At 41.5% G+C, this 19668-nt stretch overlaps 1 protein-coding gene across 6 annotated transcripts in view; it reads right to left on the bottom strand.

Moving 5' to 3' along the window:
* Positions 1-2661: 2661 nt before the first annotated feature.
* LOC106805846 (probable splicing factor, arginine/serine-rich 7) overlaps positions 2662-19668 on the bottom strand; it is a 25063-nt gene continuing 8056 nt past the window's right edge. For 2 of the 6 annotated variants that reach the window (XM_014807611.1, XM_014807612.1), the window contains exons 2-15: positions 16579-16770; positions 16255-16385; positions 15465-15577; positions 15095-15250; positions 14543-14718; positions 14306-14436; positions 13649-13730; positions 11461-11637; positions 9112-9316; positions 8552-8778; positions 6892-6969; positions 5666-6019; positions 5185-5317; positions 2662-3957 (exon numbers count right to left, since the gene is read on the bottom strand). In XM_014807611.1, coding sequence (XP_014663097.1) covers positions 3754-3957; positions 5185-5317; positions 5666-6019; positions 6892-6969; positions 8552-8778; positions 9112-9316; positions 11461-11637; positions 13649-13730; positions 14306-14436; positions 14543-14718; positions 15095-15250; positions 15465-15577; positions 16255-16385; positions 16579-16730 — 2319 coding nt within the window. In that variant the 5' untranslated portion in view covers positions 16731-16770 and the 3' untranslated portion in view covers positions 2662-3753. Of the gene's footprint in view, positions 3978-5184; positions 5318-5665; positions 6020-6891; positions 6970-8551; positions 8779-9111; positions 9317-11460; positions 11638-13648; positions 13731-14305; positions 14437-14542; positions 14719-15094; positions 15251-15464; positions 15578-16254; positions 16386-16578; positions 16771-19668 lie in introns of all 6 variants that reach the window. The other 4 variants (XM_014807613.1, XM_014807615.1, XM_014807614.1 and 1 more) reach the window with 4 other exon arrangements.

Below are 19668 nucleotides of genomic sequence, written 5' to 3'. Positions count from 1 at the left end.
GGGCGAGAAGGAGGCGTGTCTCAAAATAGGGTTTGCTTTTGTGTGCCACTTGGCGAAGCCGATAAATACCAGGAACCAAGACTACATTAACAAGAGGTGGGCTACGGCACAGGCCATGCTTTTGCAGAACCAGAAGGGTGTGGAGATAAGCAACTTCAGCCTATGCCCCCTAATTCTGGAACTGCTTGTGGCTATCCCAGAACTGGGGGTCATAGTGCCCCGTTCGACAGTCGCTCAGAGCATCTTAGACTTTACGGAGGACCCCGCAGATCCGATCAGGGCAGCCTTGGTCTCTCAGATGCGCCTAGTCTATGGCTATGCCGGCATGGTCGCCATTGAACAAATGGCCCGTTTTATCCACGATGGCAATAACTTAGCAATATCGATCAGTAGCGTGCTTGGAGATGCTGAGAGGTTCCAGGGTCTGTACGCTCACATCAAGGAGAAGGCTGGGCCCACTTGGCCGTTCACCCGGTCATTAAACCCTCAGCTGTTGACGCCCCTACAGTCCGCGAAGTTCCCGGACTTATATGCCGCTGCCAATACGGCTGCAGTTGAAATATACGGATTTAAACGCGAGAATTACTTGACGTCTGCCCATCCGACCAAGACGCCCATTGGCATCATTAGAAGCAGAGCCAGAATGTATGTTGGAGCGCCATCGAAGTTAAGCAAAAATACCAAAGCCAGACTGCACGGAGCCAACGCTGAGGAGATGGAGAAGATGATTTCACAAAAAAGAAGAAGGCAAGATGAAGGCGATGAGAGCGACGAGTAGTGAGAGGCTGTCGTCCGATTGATATAATAAGGTTCTTAAAAATAAAAAATAAAATAAAAAAAACTACTGTATTTGTCCAAGTTAGAAATAAAATCACATTTAACTAAGATTTGCCCGATATAGAATGTGTGTAAACTTCATTTATACATGCAGATTTTGTTGTCTGTTACTAAGTTGATAAATGGAATTGACCATGCACGGGCACCACCCCGTCTGTGACACGGCCTTTGGCAGGCTTCGTTAACGAGCAAATGCTTAGTGGACTCTACTAGTAGTGTTCATCAAGGCGCAGCAAACTGGGAAATAAGGGACAGCTGCGTGAAATAGACTATATATACTGCGGCGGTTCGTACATGCCACCCTGAGGAGGAACACTTTCTGTCACCTAGTCTTTCCTTTGGATCCGTGCGCTGGCTTTTATTATGGCGCATGGATTCACCATGTTCTCTTTTCTTTTCCGTCTGCCGCTCGCACTTCTCTTTTATGCGCGGCCAGTGCTCCATATTTGGCCATCTTCCATATCATTTCAGTTACACTTGCATCACTTCCACTGGACGGACTTGCGGCCCCGGTTATTGCACGCAGCGCACAGCCCCACAGCGAATACGCCGACCCCTTTTTGTCCACTTAGACAGATATCTTAGACAGGGGTCTGAAAACGAACTCCGCGAAAACGGGGCGGAATCCAACCGACATTTTGCGATCGACGGCTAGAGGCCATCTCCAAACGACCCCTAAAATTTTTTTGAGGTGGCGCGCCTCACGGGTAACGCGTAGTGGCTCCTACAAGAAACCCCAAGAAATACTGTCAATCAGCGACCACGCGCTCGCTCATTGGCCGCTACGCGATGACGTGCGCTACTGCCGAGTATAGCGTCATGTCTATCACAGAAGTCTGGTACGGCGCTCCACGTGGGCGGTCGCGGTCTAGATGCTATCTCCAAAACCGCCGCCGCCGCAGCGCCTGGCTGCATACGTAGCAAGTTTTTACCAACCTCCTGACCCTGCACTGCCCGTGGCGACGGCACGTCGTGCGAGCACGTGGTGGCGTGGCCGTGCCAGTTTTTACACGTAGATACTGGCAAAGCAGCAGCAGCAAGAAATACTGGCCCATGCAGCAGCAGCAAGAAATACTCGCCCCTGCTGCAGCACGCTCCTGCAACAGCAAACCAGCAGCAGCACCAAATACTGGTCCCTGCTGCAGCGTGCCCCTGGAGCTACAAAGCAGCAGCAAATGCCCCCACCAAAGGCCGCTGTAGCCGAGCCGGTGTAGGTATGACGAAAACTGCGCGATGTTACGCTTCCCGCTATACGGATTCGCGCGCCCGCCCTCCTTCGGCGCGCGAATTCGTATAGCGGGCAGCGCGAGATGCTACATACAACACCCCGCGGTCGCGTGCGCCCAGTCCCGCGGAAGTGCGTGGCTTAACCGCTCTCGGTAGTCGGGGAACAACGCATCTTTTGCACAATGCCATCTTGTACCCGGTCTCTCTGGATTACGTCTTCTTTTAGCTATGCTCCCCGCTCCTGACGATAGCTATCTAATACACACACTATTATATAGTATTATGTATATATCACTATGCATATCACTTTCAGAAAATGGCCGGTATTATCGTTTATTACCATGTACATATCTAACCATAGATAAGTTCATGCTATTACTTATGGCACGAGCATATGTATACTACACACAATATTACGAACCTAGTTAAACATAGTCATGAATACCACTATATCCGACAAACCTTTATACACAGACATGAAAATTGAGAGATTGAGAGATGAGAGACTGTTATGCTGTTCAAATGGTTTACGCATTTCAAGTAAATGTGAATAAGGCTGTAGTGCAATAATTATAAATGCCAACCAAGGACAGCAAAGAAGAGAAAACTGGTTTGTGATTTTATTAAAGGTTTATTCCAGACATACTTCTCCTAGATGCAATCTCACTTTCACGCAAACGCAGTGCTGTGGCTATAAGCGTGTACTAATTTCAATCTTTAAGAACCAGAATTCTAGAAAGAGCAGCCTTTACAAATACGCCCGTATCGGTTTCACAGCGAACAGGCAGACAGATATACTTACAGTAACAACATCATGAGTGTATGATAACTGTATAGTTTGACAAAAGATTCACGTGATTACAAATTACTTTACGGATACGTAAGGCAAACAAAGAAATGCTTGAACAATAGGAATGATTTGAGACAGACCGGCAGAGGCGAGTCTATCGAGGTAGCACCTGCCGTGACATAGCACACCGCCCTAACCTTGAGCCACATACGTATTACCGCCCAATCCGACGTGCCGTAAAGCCATGTACTTAGAATATGCTAAGCCAAGAAAATTCCTACGTTACTACTTACATAATTCTGCATTCTGTTCATAAATGCATTTATGTGCTATTTGTACTATTTATTAAAAAAATACAAGACGACATCCCACGCAACATTTCAATTATGAGTTAAAACTGATTTTGAAGTGCACAAGTCAGGAATTCACCGTGTATTTGCACTTGTGATGAACCTGTAAATTTAACATAGGGATACTGCCCAGGTTCCATTTACCTGATTAGTAGACAGTGTTCCATATCAACAATTCTGACTATTCGCCGAGCACATCACAAGTGGGCTGTCACACAGACACACACTTATATAGTATGTAATCTACATTATATAGTATTTATATTGGGCAGGTACTTTATACTAGGTGCTTTATAATAAGAAATATCATTCTTCCAAGCATGTGATCAGAACAGATCTATTACTTTAGTAGTATGGTCTCACAAATAAAAGATTCCCACAAACATTTCCTTTGCGACAAACATTTCGCATATGGGCAGGTACTACCTATATAACATGTACATTCCACGCACTATGTAATGTAGCAGATCACTGACACCTCAAGTGAAATCAAAGAGAAAAAATCTGAATCAACATAGTTATTTGGATCTGAACTAGTTTTAACATATCTTAGTCAGAGTCCACATCCATGTCTATCTGCTGTAGGTTGGCATCAGCTGGGGTGATAGGTGGAGATCCAGGAGGGAGGGGAGGCAATGCTGGTCCTTCTGGGGGCAGGGCAGGACCTTCTGGTGGGAGATGGCCTCCTTCCGTTGCAGAATTGTAGCCTTGTTCCTCCTCATCGTAATTGCGAGTGACTTTGACATCTTTCTTCTGCCAGTAAATTAACAAGTCTGACAATGTTTATAACACGTGTCAATATATGTTATATATTACATCTAAAACCAATGGTAGGTGCACCACATACACAATCAATGAAATTGACATCTCCACAACAATCATTTCATCCAAGTTAGTTTAGTCATGAAATCAAAGGTTATGATGCACAAAACATGACGTTTCGTTTAGAATGTTTTCGACATAGCGTTTCTGATTCACATGCTAGGGTGGCACGCAGTATATTCTGGGATAGCACGTGCTCATGACGTCACTATGTAAAGGGCGTTCCGGGGTTTGCAATAGCCAGGTAAGCATAAGCAGGGATTTTGAACTGTTTGGGAGATCACATACACAATAATATACTATTACATAGCAGCCCAGGGGCGCCACCTATCAAATAAAATGGGTATTGAAATTTTGACCCAATTTCACCTGCAACCCTGAATGTATCCTTAAACGGGATGTTTTCTGCAATTTTCTTCTTTCTTAAGTAAACTTTGTAAAACGATCCTAAACATAAAAGCAAACTGACGATTCTCATGAACATTGAACGACGAATGATGAGCTCATAAAACATTTTTCAAAGTTAAACTTATGTATATTGTACAGAGCGTTTTGTATAAAGAAAATTAAAGAAGGTTCAAGTATGCATGCATGTGCGACTGGAAATTTCATGGTTTCCGACCTGCTCTGAAAAAGTATGAACCATGGTATCCATGGTTCATACAGGAGGACTGAAATTTTTTTCAAGGACTTTTAAAGGACATTTTATCAGACATTTTATCGGAATTCATACACAGAACAAAACATACCTGGATTAATTTAATAACCCCATTCTTAATCACTGTCACCTCTAAAACTTACCTGGATCACATTAATAAACCCTTCTAAACACTGTCACTTCTACAACATACCTTGATTTACTGACTTATTTTACTGACTTACTGTAATTTGTGATCATCATTTAACTGTCTATCGTGTCTTTAGCTTTTTAACCTCATTTAACGAAATTTTTATTGAGGTTTGCACATTATTGATGGTACAAAATTTCTTTTTATTACAGGCAAGGATTGTTTCTAAAAATTCAAGGACATTTTCATGAAATTCAAGGACTTTTCAAGCACAAAATCAACATTTACTAAATTCAAGTACTTTTCAAGGACTCCCCTCCAATTCAAGGACTTTTCAAGGACTGCGAACCATGGTATCATTATACCATACCTTTTCTTGTTCGTTACTCTCCTTATCTCGTTCTTTTTCCTTCTCCTTTTCCTTATCATGGTCCCTGCTCTTCTTTTTGCTTGATACCCTATCCCGGCTCCTGCTGCGGTCTCTGTCCCGTTTCTTTCTGCTTCTAGAAAATATTAACACAGCGGACGGTGAAGCACATCACAATTTGTACTCAGCCTATATTTAACCATGTGCAAGTTTTTGGGTACAATTATCACACTACCTTCACAGTAGTGAAATTAGTGTGTACCCAATGTACTCCAACTGCATTCAGTGCAATTCCATGTTTACACTTACATCTAATATCAATGTTAAGGATGCATAATATTTATGCAGGGGAGTTAATGGCCACTATGACCAGGTGGCATTAGCACAGTATTGAGAGTATATTATAAACATGCACGCACGCATGCATGGCCCCACACACGTCTGCGCACACGCACGTCACGTCGTCAATACAAGCAGGTAGTACCTTCGCGGGCTGGGAGTCCTGGACCGGCGGCGCGGCGGTGGTGAACGCGTGCGGCTGCGACGTCTGCGCGGCGACCTGGAGCGCCGTCGCCGTGGCGACCGAGATCGACTGCGCCGCTTCGGCGACTTTGTGCGGCTGCGCTTACGCGGTGTGCGTGAGCGACTCTTCTTGCGCACAGGCGTGCGTGAGCGACTCTTCTTGCGCACAGGCGTGCGTGAGCGACTCTTCTTGCGCACAGGCGTCCGTGAGCGTGTGCGTCGTGCCCGCCGTGGCGTGCGCGATCGTGAGCGCCTCCTGACAGGGCTGGAGCGACGACGCGGCGTGCGCGACCGCTTACGGCTCTTCGACGGAGACCTACGTTGAACGAAGATCATGCAGCATCACATGTGGACTACTACTACAATACGACTGATCGAAGGATATATAATTCTCCTACTTTCAATGCTCGAGAGTAGTTAGTGCTGTTTTGCATACCACAGAAATGTTTTATGCAGCCATACCACCTTAATTACACACAACATACAGACCTTGTGTTTTAAGGTGCGCGATCGCGCTCGCGCGCCATCGCGCGCCTCGATTGATCACGAGAAGTGCGAAAAAACGCGCACCTAAGCATTATCAAAACGCACACCTTTTTTTTTTTTTTTGTGTTTTATTTTTCATTAATTCAACTTATAAACTCGAAGATAAACGCAAATGGTTGTAAACATCACAGACATTGCCGGAAGTCGGTTCACATATTTATAATGACAGTCGCAAAGCGCTCTAGAATGACGAATGTGATTGGTTGTATTTTTAGATAAAGTTTTAATAGTCTACTTTGAAAAATTGAGTGTTGTTCCTTTTTGACTAAACATGCTAAATGTGTGATTCACGTTATCCACATGTCCAAGAACTGATATTTTGTTAGATGAAAAAAAAATCACATAAAAAATGTCAAAATTAATAGTACAAATGCAGAGCTAATTTTTAGCCCAAAATGCTGGAAATGGCATTTCATGAAGTCTAGTTTTCAAATTTTTTCCGGAGGGGCATGCCACCGAACACCCCTAGTTTGCCTCGTGACCTGCGGGCACTCCGATGCAAATCACACACCTCGGCGAGCCAAGGTGTGCGATTTTTCACTCGCCTGCTTTTTCCAAAACACAAGGACTGAACATACACAATACATGAATGCACACAACATGTAAATATTAACACAATTATTATATTTATGTATGCTATACCTGGATTTGTGCCTTTTGGAGACTTTGTGTGACTTAACTTCTGCATCAGACGAATGCTTGTCTTTTACTTCTTTGCTTCTATAAACCAGGTTAAAAGTAAAATATTATAATATATGCAATTCAGGATTCAATTCATTAAGGGCAAAACAGTGCAGTAACAAATAAACAACTGTAAGGCTTCATGTCAAAAATCATAGCGATTTGTACAGCCACACTGCAGGTGTTAACTGCTGGTGTTAGCTCACTGTTCCTCTCGAAGTTCGTGTTCTCACATGCCTTACAGTTGCAAACATTTAAAGTTTTTGAACTCTGATAACTGTTAAATGTTACATGGGTTTACTATTGATTTCAAGGTTATGAATATCGATGATAGGAAATTGCTTTCTTTTAGCTTAGCAGCCTAGCACGATAAACAACGACATAAAACCAAATAACAGAGTCCTGGGAACCTGAAATGGTCCGTTCGACAGACGTTATACAACTCGATGACAGCTGCACAACTCAATTTTCGTTACAAAATGTTTTAGCTGTTGAAAACCTTATATACAGATATACTTATTTTTTCTGAAAAATGCTACAGGAAATTAGACAGGAATCTAAATATTTTTGTTGTTACGGTTATCTCTGGCCGTTATCACGTGTGCGCAACAACTCACTGGAAACAATAGCTTCTAATTTCCTAAATGCTACAATTGTTGCAGTTGGTTATTGTTAAAGCAGTATATCTTGACCTTTATACTGCTATACAACCTGTTCCATATAATATATGCTTAGCTATATACTTACTTACACACACATAGTGCTGTAGTGGCATGCATATATATTATTATTACAACTTTTTGGCCAGACACCAGCAGTACAGCATTGTACTTGCTGCCAGAGAATATAAAAACAGTCAGCAAACTTACTCACTAATATGAAGAAACTTTAGATAACCGTAATACGTACACTTGCCCCACCCCAACAGTACTGACCGTAAGCTTCTTCTCATAATGAAGCTGTTCATTCTAACTATAGTCACTCAATTCTTAACCAAGGTTGCACATCGAATGAAGTACGGACTTTAATGTAGAGTCAAAGTCAGTTGGAAAACAGCACACCTGAACAACTGACCATCGCTTTCAACAGAAATCGTCTGTAACTTTGGCATTTTTTCCTTGGTTCATTAGTAATTTCTTAGCAGCAAGCATTTTCTGCCGACGTTGCAAGCAGGCAGCAAATTGACCCTTTTAGTAGCAAAAACTACTACTTGCAGCCCTTAATTTCGAACCCTGTTATTATGAACAACATATCGAATAAGACAGCACAATTGAAGATTTAATTAGTATAAGTCATTACTATATTTCAACTCTCTACTAAATTTCACTACTGGATTTTTAAAACTGATATTTTCTTCTGCAAGTGACAGCCAATGTTTAATCCTCCGTAAAAGTTTGAGGGTTTTGGGGTAAAAATGATTTGCAGAGTATAACAGCAATAGTTTCAAGTTCATGTGCCCTCTGTAAGGTCAAACAATGTTACACATAAATTAGGAGCATGCCTACAATTTTTACGTAAATGGATGAATAAACGCTGGTGCCACTTCACCAGTTTCAACTACGACAGACGAACATAATTGAAAATTCACTTCATTCAGAAATAGTTACTAATATATACGCACCTCGAGTGGGACCGTGACCTGGAGCGATCCTTATGCTTCTCAACTTCCTTTTCTGGTTCTTTCTCTTTTGGCTCGTCCTCCTTCTTTACTGTAGGAATCTCTTCCTCTGGAGGTGTTGGCTTTTCCACTGCAGTAGCGGGCTCTACCTCTGCACCCTGCTCTTCATCCTTTTCAGCCGAGTCACTAGTGACGTCAGTTTTTCCGACTTCATCCTCTACCTTCAGCTTCTGAGCAGAAAAAGTAGTATAATAACAGGCCAAAATCCAATTGTCTTCTATTTAATTATCTTCTAAGTTCCATCTTCGGGCAACTTAAATATGAACTTCGATGTAGGTTCAAAACACATTTTCAGCTTAATTAGACTTACATTGTGCTTCGTACAAAATTTTCCGAATCGATATTCACTAGAGCATTATTTAAGTGTTTTTAAAACTTTAAATTATTGTTTACGTTCATTGGCGGTAGCAGCCACATGTGTTGAACTCCAATTTTTTAAGCAGCACATCACACCACACTCACAAATTATAAATAAAGTTTGTTCTCTAAGCCTTATTTCTAACCTCTTGCTTCTCCTCTTGCTTCTCTTCTTTCTTTTCCTCTCGCTTCACATCTCGCTTCACATCTCTTTTATCCTCCCTCTTTTCACTGCGCTTATCTTCTTTCTTCTCATCTCTCTTGTCCCTGTCCTTATCTCTGCCCTTATCTCTGTCTTTTCGATCACGTCCTTTTGACCTTGACCGTGACCGGCGAGGCTTCTTACGGTCCCTACAACACATACACACAGTGCGTGATACACAACTATAAAGTATCAGGACATTAGCATAATGACCATCGCTAAGCTAATATCTCAGTTTACCCAGTTCTAATCAGAGGATCATTCGGACAACATCCACCGTATCTCCGTAAATGTAGAAATGTTTGTAATTCAAAACCAGGAGGCGCGAGTGGAGGGGGCTCTAATAGCAAAAGCAGTTCAGTCCTTTGTTAACAGTCAACAAATCCACGTTTAACACTCCTCTTGAGGGTCAAAAGGTTATCAGACACTTACTCTTCGCATGTCAGCGGAAAGTAGATTTCACGGTCCTTTCAATAAAGTGATAAAAATGGTAGGTCAGCGCTGAAACAAAAAAGTTTTGCACTCGGTCCGTTAGACCATGTCCTCAGAAAATGTCTGATAGCTGACCTTTCCCCCACTGCCCTTTGACCTCCAATTTCGCGCTGGTGATGGGTTTCTTCCCCATCACACTATACATAGAATATTAAGAGTGTAGGTCGAGCCGTTGAAATTTGTGCCGCAATTCCATATTTCCTCCTATACCTTAAGTTAAGGGGGAAATATTCCCCCTCCGTTGACACATCTTGACCTTTGACCATTGACCCCCAAATTGGTCATCCCGAGTCCTTTTCACAATCCCCCCCGACGTCCCGAATATCGTGACCGTACGTCGAGCGGTTAAGATTTGTGCCCAACTGTTGACGGACAGACACACGGATCACGGAGGGACGCTCATGCGATTCTACAAGCTGCATCTGACTTCGTCAGAGGAGCTAAAAACATACAATTAAATGGGGCACCTTAAGAAGTGTAATTACTACAAACGCTATGTCCGGCATACATTTCTATGGAAAGTATCTCTCACAGATGGCGTCATAATTAACAAAGGAACTTCGTCGGGACCAGACACATTTCGGAATTCAGAATTGTCCGGATTTCGGAATGGTACTATAGTAAGGATATACATACCGTCAGGAGTAGATAATAGAGAAGGAGTGTGACATCAATAAACAAGGGAAATTCGTTATTTACTAGCCTTATAATACCTACGATTTACTACGCGTAACTCATCCAACTTGAGCTCAAATCGTACACAGTACATTCGCCTAGCATCGTGCGAAATCGTTTCCTCGTTTTTACAAGCAATCCGGAGATACAGACTAAAACGTACGACACGATTATCCATTCTTTGGCCATCAATCCAAGCCTATTCCCCAAATATATTCAAACAAAAGGCAGCTACTAACGCGCTATTGCTAACTCGGCGAAGCATGTGGCTCGCTGGGAGATTAGGCATCAACACTCGGCGAGATAACCTTTGACCCGGTACACAGCTACATGCCGGCATACCGGCATACCGGCGTACAGCAGCCCCCACTGCACATACTGGCATGCACCCACGCACCCAAGCCAACCGCAATCAGCAGCAGCTGATTGGGCTCAAATCTCCCAGCGAGCCACATTGCCCGCCGAGTTAGCAACAGCGCGTAAGCAGCTGCCTTTTGTTTGAATATATTCCGGGAATAGGCTTGGATTGATAGCAGCAGAATGGATAATCGTGTCGTACGTTTTAGTCTGTATATCCGGATTGCTTGTGTAAACGAGGAAACGATTTCGCATGATGCTAGGCGAATGTACTGTGTACGATTTGAGCTCAAGTTGGATGAGTTATGCGTAGCAAATCGTAGGTATTATAAAGCTAGTAAATGACGAATTTCCCTTGTTTATTGATGTCACACTCCTTCCCTATTATCTACTCCTGATACCGTATATCCTGCAACTAGCCAGCACTAAAATTTTTACGAGGCCAAGTGCTGTACCAGTACAGTACAATATGTATGAGTAAACTAATGCAAAACACATTAATATTTCTGCAGTGAACCTTGTTGGTGTGGCGACGACCTCTAGGAAAAAACTTTCGGTTTTCGAAGCTTTTCGGTTTTCAGATTTTTCGGATAATAGATCATGTACTGTATGAGATTGAAATGCAATAACACATTCCTAACCTTGGGAACAGTTACTGATGTTCATATGAGAAGTGGGTAACAGTTTAACCAACTGCTATCATAAATAAATATTTTATCTGCAATATGTCTGTGACATATCATTGTTATAAATTGACAGGGGCGGTCACCTGCTACGACTGCGTGATTTAGACCGGCGCCGCTTTGGCGATCGCGAACGTCGTCGGCTCTTATCCTTAGAGCGTGAACGCTTTCTTGTGGCACGTGAGCGTGAATGGGACCGTCTGCGAGACCTTGACTTGGAGCGCTTACTTCGTGATTTCGAACGATGTCCTTTAGAGGGTGATCTAAAAGTTGAGAAACCGAAAATTATAGAAAATAAATTATTATAATTACCTCCGCCAAGGGGTTGGCAGGAGGTTATGTTTTCACCGGCGTGTGTTTGTTCGGCGTGTTTGTTGGTTTGTGGGTTTGTTTGTGTACAGCCTAACTGAAAAAGTTATGGACGGATTGGCATAAAATTTCCAGGATAGGTCAGAAATGGGGTAACTTAGAATTGATTACATTTTGGTGGTGATCCGGATCGAATTAATTATTTAATTAATTAATTAATTAATGCAATTTTTCACAGTGAGAGAATTCAGCTGCCTTGGCTGAGGTCTGCGCTCTCCGAGTGCTCTAGTTATAATTATATTATTATCAAATAATACTATAATTATAAACTTGTCCTTATATACATAGCTTGGCAAATTGCAAACCTAAAATTGGGACAACAGCTGTCTCATTCTTACCATTATTATCTATTATTATCTTCTAATATATGCTCACAAGTCACTTTTACACCTGATAGATGGAGCAATGAGCTCACATTATATGAGTAACTACGGGGTACGAATTAAAGCAATTTTGCCACTGATCGCTACAGATTAAAAACCTCTGAAAACAACTAATCCGTGAAATTTCCAGCTAATCTGTAACATTGGTGGTGTGTTTGTCTGTGTGTGTGTGTGTGGCAGGGTGGGGGGGGGGATTCAGGCTGGTATGGCAGGAAAAAAAGCCATACACACCAAGCTGTTAATTTCTACTTTATTTTTATGATATATACTAGTACAAGATAGCACATATCCATAGCTCTAAACATATATATGCCCACCTATCAGAAAGGCCATATAAAAAGATTACAACGTATATTAATGCCTATGCACAGCAGCCGACCCACTGGCCAGTTACCAGAATTAAACAGACGGAATGAATACACGAAACAGAAATAATATACTGAACAGCAACACAAAATCTCATTGCTATGCTCAGTATGTCAGGTCTATTTTATGCCAGCTGATGCAGGATGTCGACTGTTTTAATGTTTCATTATGAAAGTCACCGCAAGATGGCGGGTGCAAGTGTTAACAATATCAAATAGGGCAGCACCCCTCGTTCCTCATCATTATGGAAGCCCTGAAACGACACACGACTTTTTGAGTTTCCGGGTTTCTGAATTTCGTATCGTATATAGCACTAGAGATGGAGGTCAAGCAAGGGTCACACAGGGAAGAATGTAAACAAGCGAGAACACGCACTGAGAAATGTTTTTAAGTCGAAAACAGACACACTGCGCATGCGTTATGACGGAGATTCTAAATTTAAATTAGGCCCTATGCTTTCCCGCTTAATAATAGAACACACATTTACTCTCACGGTTGGGGATTCTAAATTCGAATTATGCTATCCCTCTTAAAAAGGCACACATATTTACTTTCATGGTAGGGGATTCCACATTTAAATTGTTCTTTCCCGCTTAAAACAACACACATTTACTCTCATGGTAGGGGATTCTAAATTCAAATTGTATTTTTCCGCTAAATAACACTCATTTAATCTCACGGTAGGCGATTCTAAACTTAAACTGACTTTAATGTCACGGAATAATGCATGCGCAGCGTGTTAATATTTGGACTTCAAACATTTTCTATGACTCTCTCAACACTTTATATATATTGATCGGAAATACAGAAACTTGTAAACTCAAAATGTCGCATGTCGTCTCAGGTCTTCCATACATCTCGAGTCTATGATGAGTTTAGGTTTTGTGATTTTGTGATGTTTTGCACAGGAAAATTTTATACTAATCCGGTCGGATCAGTTGCTCAAAAAATTAGGTAATCCGGTACTGATCCGGAAGCAAAATGTGGCTACAGATTAGCAGATGAGTGTTTTATTCGAACCCTGGTAACTACAAAACCAGGAGCAAACTAAGGACAGCAGAATTAACTAGGTACAATTCAAGAAACCTCTCCAAAGCATGCGTGCATAACTTGTGCTTGGTCAGACCATGTAATATAATCCTAATCTGAACAATACCTGTGTTTCCTTCTAGGAGAAGGGGAATGACGACTCTTCGATCTAGATCGACTTTCAGTGACCTTATCTGCAAACACATTTGCTGCTCCAATGAAAAGAAGAGAGAATGAGTTAGCACACATGTCCAGCAGTATATATGTCACTGGAGGATACATTATGCCCATTTATCTCACAATGTGATATTGTCCTGGTATCATTGCATGTGACTCAAGCATAGACAACTGGAAGTAGAATCTTTTTAAAGGCAAGTCCAGTAATGTCTCTAGTTTAATCAAAAATTCAAGGGCTATATGATATATTAGACTAGAACAAAGGTAAGCATTTTGTTCAAAGAATGATCAATCAGGGCCACTTAGTTTTTGACAACACTTTTAATGGGAAGAACACAGAGACCTGCTACTGTCCAAACTCATGCACATGTGCAAAAAGAAATGCTTGCTGGATGACGCGCACAATGATCACTGGTTATGATTGCAGGAGATTAAACTTGTAAGGTAAATGGAATACCTCACCAACAGACAAACACAAGAATTATAACATCTGCATTGTACAATGTTCCTGATAAATGACTCATGGAGGTAAGTAAACTGTCTTTGCAGAAGCAAATGAAGCTATACATAACAGTCTACACATGAACTTGCTGTCCAGTAAGCTCACCCGGATCTATATGAGCCGATATCAGAGACTGAGCCTCCTTGACCTTCTTCAATGCTTCTTCAATTTCACGCTGGGCTGCCTCATTTGATTTAGTCGTTGGTTTCTTAACATTCTGAGTTGAATGATTTACTCTGAAAATTAGGAGTGAAGTTGAGGTGTGACAGAAAACAAAGAATATACATGCACATCACACCAAAACCCAACAACATAATATTACAGCTACTATTTATGACTTACTTTATTTGGTGGCCAAACAACATGGCTCCATTATATTGGAGTGCGATAGGAACTGATGCCTGGTCTGTGAATTCTACGTAGGCATATTTCGCAAGTCCATCTTCACTGCCTGCCATTCGTACATACTTCAACTCTCCCACGTGGTTAAAGTAGCTCAGTACCTGCTGTCCTGTTATCTACACATGTCACACAATAGCATTACAATAATAATTTACTACAACTATATATATATATATATATATAACTATATATAGCTCCTATATATATATATATATATAGTTTTAAAAACATTCAACACATACTTTTAAGCAAACTTGGCATGAAATTAGCAAATAGGGAATGACTATTTTGATAAATTAGCCTTTTACACATGTGTGGTCTCGAAATGACATACATTTGTGCTAAACTTCAACTCAGGTGCTTTTCAATTTACGGTTTAAGAATCATTACTAGAAAGGCTTTGCGATCGCTACTTGTCCGTGAATTTTTTCCAGCAATAAAAAAATGTAACAACGGGGTGGTATCACCATCGTCATGTACCCTACTGCCTACCATTGGACTTAAATTTCCGACATAGACCGTTCTTCTTATTTCTTCAAGCCTGCTAGCATCTATGGTTGCTGGCAGAGGAGGATATGGTGGCAAATCAAGCGCACTAAGCTTTGGGTCGAGAGTAATGATCATCTGAGATGGTCCAATACCCTGAACCTGCAATCCCAAACAGGTACAAAACAATTAGCCAAAGGATTGAATGCCTTAGTGTATTACCATTTATATTTTCACACAGTACGCGAAGTTTACCATCGTAAAAGTGAAGAGGCTTACACGATTCTACATCACATTTCTTTTCATCAAAAAACATCTGTTCATATATTATCAGTGTGACACACCGATGAGATCATATTTCTGTACAGCAACATACCTGATTGACAACATTTGCTGGCCATTTTGCGACACCGGCATTGAGCAGCGGAACTCCCGCATTAGGAGCAGTGGTCAATATCTTCATTGCTTCTACTTCCTCTGGAATTCTATCTGCAATTCAACATAAGTGACACTGAGCATATATATGTGTATCGTTTTCAGTAGAGGACCACGATTGCCGATTGTATCATGTATGGCCATAATGCAGGGGTAATTACGGATTTTTGATTAAGACAGTACAATATACTCTGCTCTCACAAAATAGGCTACAGAAAAACGACTAAGTACGCTGTCATTCAAAACGAAATATAACATCTATGCTTACTACATACTACAACTATACTGTATCAGTATAGCTGTATATGTGCTAACACAGCATGATTATTTTGGGAGTGTCAAAAGTAAGCACAGCTGGAAATTAAGACATGTGTGAGGATTTATGGGGTGCTGCAAATTAGCTTCAATTTTGAAGGCATGTTACGCCCATCATGTGTCAACGGCCTCGCGAAAATCCTCAGTATACATAGTGGAATTTCTAGTGGAACTTAACATAGACTCCTACTGATGTCAAATCAGGTTTGACAGAAAACAGGGTGTACTTAACTCCTGCACTCTTGGCACTTTTGACTGCCTGATTAAGCACCTAATATTTATGTCATTTGTTTTTTGCTACTTCTCTATCATGCATTGTCTGTTCTAACACAGAAATTTCCTAAAATACGATCTTGATTGAAATGATATATAATGCACAGACATATTAGTGGAATAACTCTAGTGAACACACGTACCTTCAATAAACCTCATGACAATGAGAGCTCTATCGATAAAGACAACATTTGTCAAATGCTGTGCTATTCCGACGGAAGGCTTGTCTTTGTATTTTATGAAGCAGATCTTTGGATTTCCTTGCCCGGTATCACTAAAAACCATTCACATTAAATTACATACATATTAGATATGTTATTAGCAATAGTCTACAAGTTGATATTGCAATTTTATAATTACATGACTAGCATTAAAGACAGGTTATGAAAGATGGGTTTCATAGAATATGTTTTGACAGTAATTCTTAAACTAGTAGGAAGCCAAATATTGTAATCTGGTTTACTTACTATAGAGGGTACATCTTTATTTCTTCTGTCTTTCCCAAGTAGCCGAAGAGTGTCTGTATTTGGTCAAGAGTGACAGGAGGTGCAACATTTGTGACCTGGACAACGTGCGTCTCAGGTTCCATAATCTCTGTTTCATCCTCCACTGCTGTCATCCTTCCCAGTGATTTCACGCTGTCAGCGTTTCCCTAAACACTGTAATGCAGTCAAGTCTTAGTAGTTTTCCACGTATTGGGTAATGCATTGATTGGGAAACGTGAAATTTGAGAGCCAAAGCTACAGTGACGGACATTTTAACATTTACAGTACATGCGACATAAACTTTCCTATTAGAATTTGCTAGAGTAATACAAACAGGACGACTAGATTGTATAGTAGCCTAACAATTTTTAAAGTGATATGATATGAGCGACTCAATAACCCTGCTAGCGTTGCTAGTGATGCTGAAATTTCAACAACATATAACAACGTTTTTTCAGTACATTTGTTTTTTACATAAAGACAAATTTTCTCATCTTTTTCATAGTCATTCCTCATTAGTACCAATCAGTTGATGCTTCATGGCTTTGATGAAGGGGCAAATATTGTAATTGTTTGAGTGTGCGCAGGCCAGAAGCAAATATGGACAATGAATCTACAGACATTTTATAGCGTATGCCAATCACCCAATCTATGACCCTAACCACCTGCAGTGAGCACCAGGGTTTAAAAGCATTATATCTAATAAATTATTTTACAACATCAGAAGTGAATAAAAACAAATTTGGGTGTTCTTTATAGAGCTGTGCGTCGGATCCGACATGAACCAAAAATCCGATCCGACAGCATTTAAAAAAATCCGAATCCGAATCCGAAATCGATGGCTATTTTGAATCCGATCGAATCCGAATCCGATGGAAATTTTTGAATCCGAATCGAATCCGAATCCGATGTGTATCGCTAAATCCGATCCGAAATCCGATCCGAAATCCGACCCGAATCCGGAACATAGAAATTGCAAATAGTGTGACAGCATCGTATAAAATTCGTTTATAATTGTTTCAACATGAAACTTTGGGTTGTTGAGATCAAGGGGTGAAGGGGGACTGTAGACGTAAGAAAAGTTAGAGAACGGGATGATCGGGAACTGGAACGATAATTTTCTTATCAAATCGTCACCTCAGTTCCACTTTGTCCTAACTTACCTAAGTGGCAGTAAGTGACATGGTGGTACGAAATTACTACGAATTTACGAAACGTCTGTCTGTACATATTCATACAATTATACATTATGCTATACGGTTATACGTGATATTTCCCAACACTAACGATTACAACACTTAAACTCGCAACTCACGTCACAATCAATAATCTATTTTGTAATTTGTGACTGTCCCGACTCCCTTCAAATAATCATCTTGACAGTAAAGCCCGCCGCACGCGCGTGTGCGCATGCAAACGCATCGATTTCACATCGTGTGTGTGTGACAGTGTGTGTGTGCGTGTGCGTGTGCGTGTGCGTGTGCGTGTGCGTGTGCGTGTGCCTGTGCGTGTGTATTTGCGTGTGTGTGTGCGCGCGTGCGTGCGTGTGTGCGTGTGTGTGTGTGAGAGAGAGAGAGAGAGATATGTGTGTGAGACAGTGTGTGTATGTGATGTGTGAAGCGCGTGCTACGCTGGCCGGATATAGTACGCGATCAATCGATCGTATACATCAAAAGCCGCCGAGTCACGCGTGGCCTTGAAGCTCGTTTTATGAAGTAGCCGGCTCAGGCTCTGCTCCTGACAGGATGGAGGTCGGATTCTACGGTCCGATCCCGGCGATCCGAATCCGAATCCGACAGCATTTTTGAAAATCCGACTCCGAATCCGAATCCAACGACAATTTTGAATCCGAATCCGAATCCGAATCCGATTCTTTAAAAATTGTAAATCCGATCCGAATCCGAATCCGATCGGATTCGGATCGGATCGGATTCGGATTATCGGATCCGACGCACAGCTCTAGTTCTTTACCCCTGACCACATGATAAATTTCATGTTTAAATCCAACTACTACAATATTTTCTTGTATGCTATAGTGTTTTGAGACAGCTAAACTTCACTGTTACTATATTTTCCTTGAGACCTGGTCCAGACTCCAGATACGTAAAAAAAATACGACTCGCCATTACGGAAAGTAAATAAATGAAACCAAATGCTGAGTTTTGGGTTCAAAGTTTGGGGTTCAAAGTAGGGGCAGAGTTCCTAACCCTAAACCTAACCCCTTACAATTAGCAATGGGTGGACATTTTATTAAATCACTAGTTAGACCAAAACAAAGATGACTAACAGTAAATGATTACTGATAACCAAAAACTGAAACAAAAATAATTTTACACACAATTAATAACGCGGAAATGAAAGACGTAGATACCAGACCGTAGGCGTATGCCCAACCTATGTGCTCTCTCTGCATACACAGGCACTTGGAACGTTTCAATAACAAGTGCCGCGGAGCGACAGCGCTCATTTCACGTCTACTGCGGTGACTGTGGTGGAGTGGTGGGATTCTAGTAAACCCTGTTAGTCCCAAATGTGTTCACATACGCGCCGAAACAGTGGAAGGCACAAGGATGATATCAGGAACCTTCTCGAAGGAATGTTCGTTGGGATCGTTAAGAAAGTTGCCCCGAGACAGCGCGTACGTTTAAGTGTCTTAAGATTAAAGATGGAAGCTCCCATCGTACGTAGTAGCAACAACTATTTGCAAGACAGAATAGGTAAGCACTCATCCATTTACCTACGCAAGCCTACAGACTGAAATAGAGAGCTGCCACCTGTAACTAATTAACACAGGTAAAAACTACACAGTACTATCACCACCACATGCACTGGCAGTGGCTACTGGCAGTGGCATAAGTTACATCAGGAGTGTATCAAAAGGAGTAAGACAGACTAAAACCGGCAAAATTCAACATTTAGTTGCCTTAGTCTACCTATGATTTATTGTGTTTACCTCGATAAACTTGAGCTCAAGTCCTGCCTTAATCATTAAACTTTATCCGTGTCTAATCGTTGGTCTCACAAAAATGACAAATCGGGAGATATCGGTCCAAACGTACAATGTGGTTTTAG

Source organism: Priapulus caudatus, unplaced genomic scaffold, assembly GCF_000485595.1.
Source record: "Priapulus caudatus unplaced genomic scaffold, Priapulus_caudatus-5.0.1 Scaffold129, whole genome shotgun sequence".
Taxonomy (NCBI): Eukaryota; Metazoa; Priapulida; class Priapulimorpha; order Priapulimorphida; family Priapulidae; genus Priapulus; species Priapulus caudatus.
The sequence above is the reverse complement of the archived record's forward strand: the minus strand, read 5'-3'. Positions and strand labels throughout refer to the sequence as shown.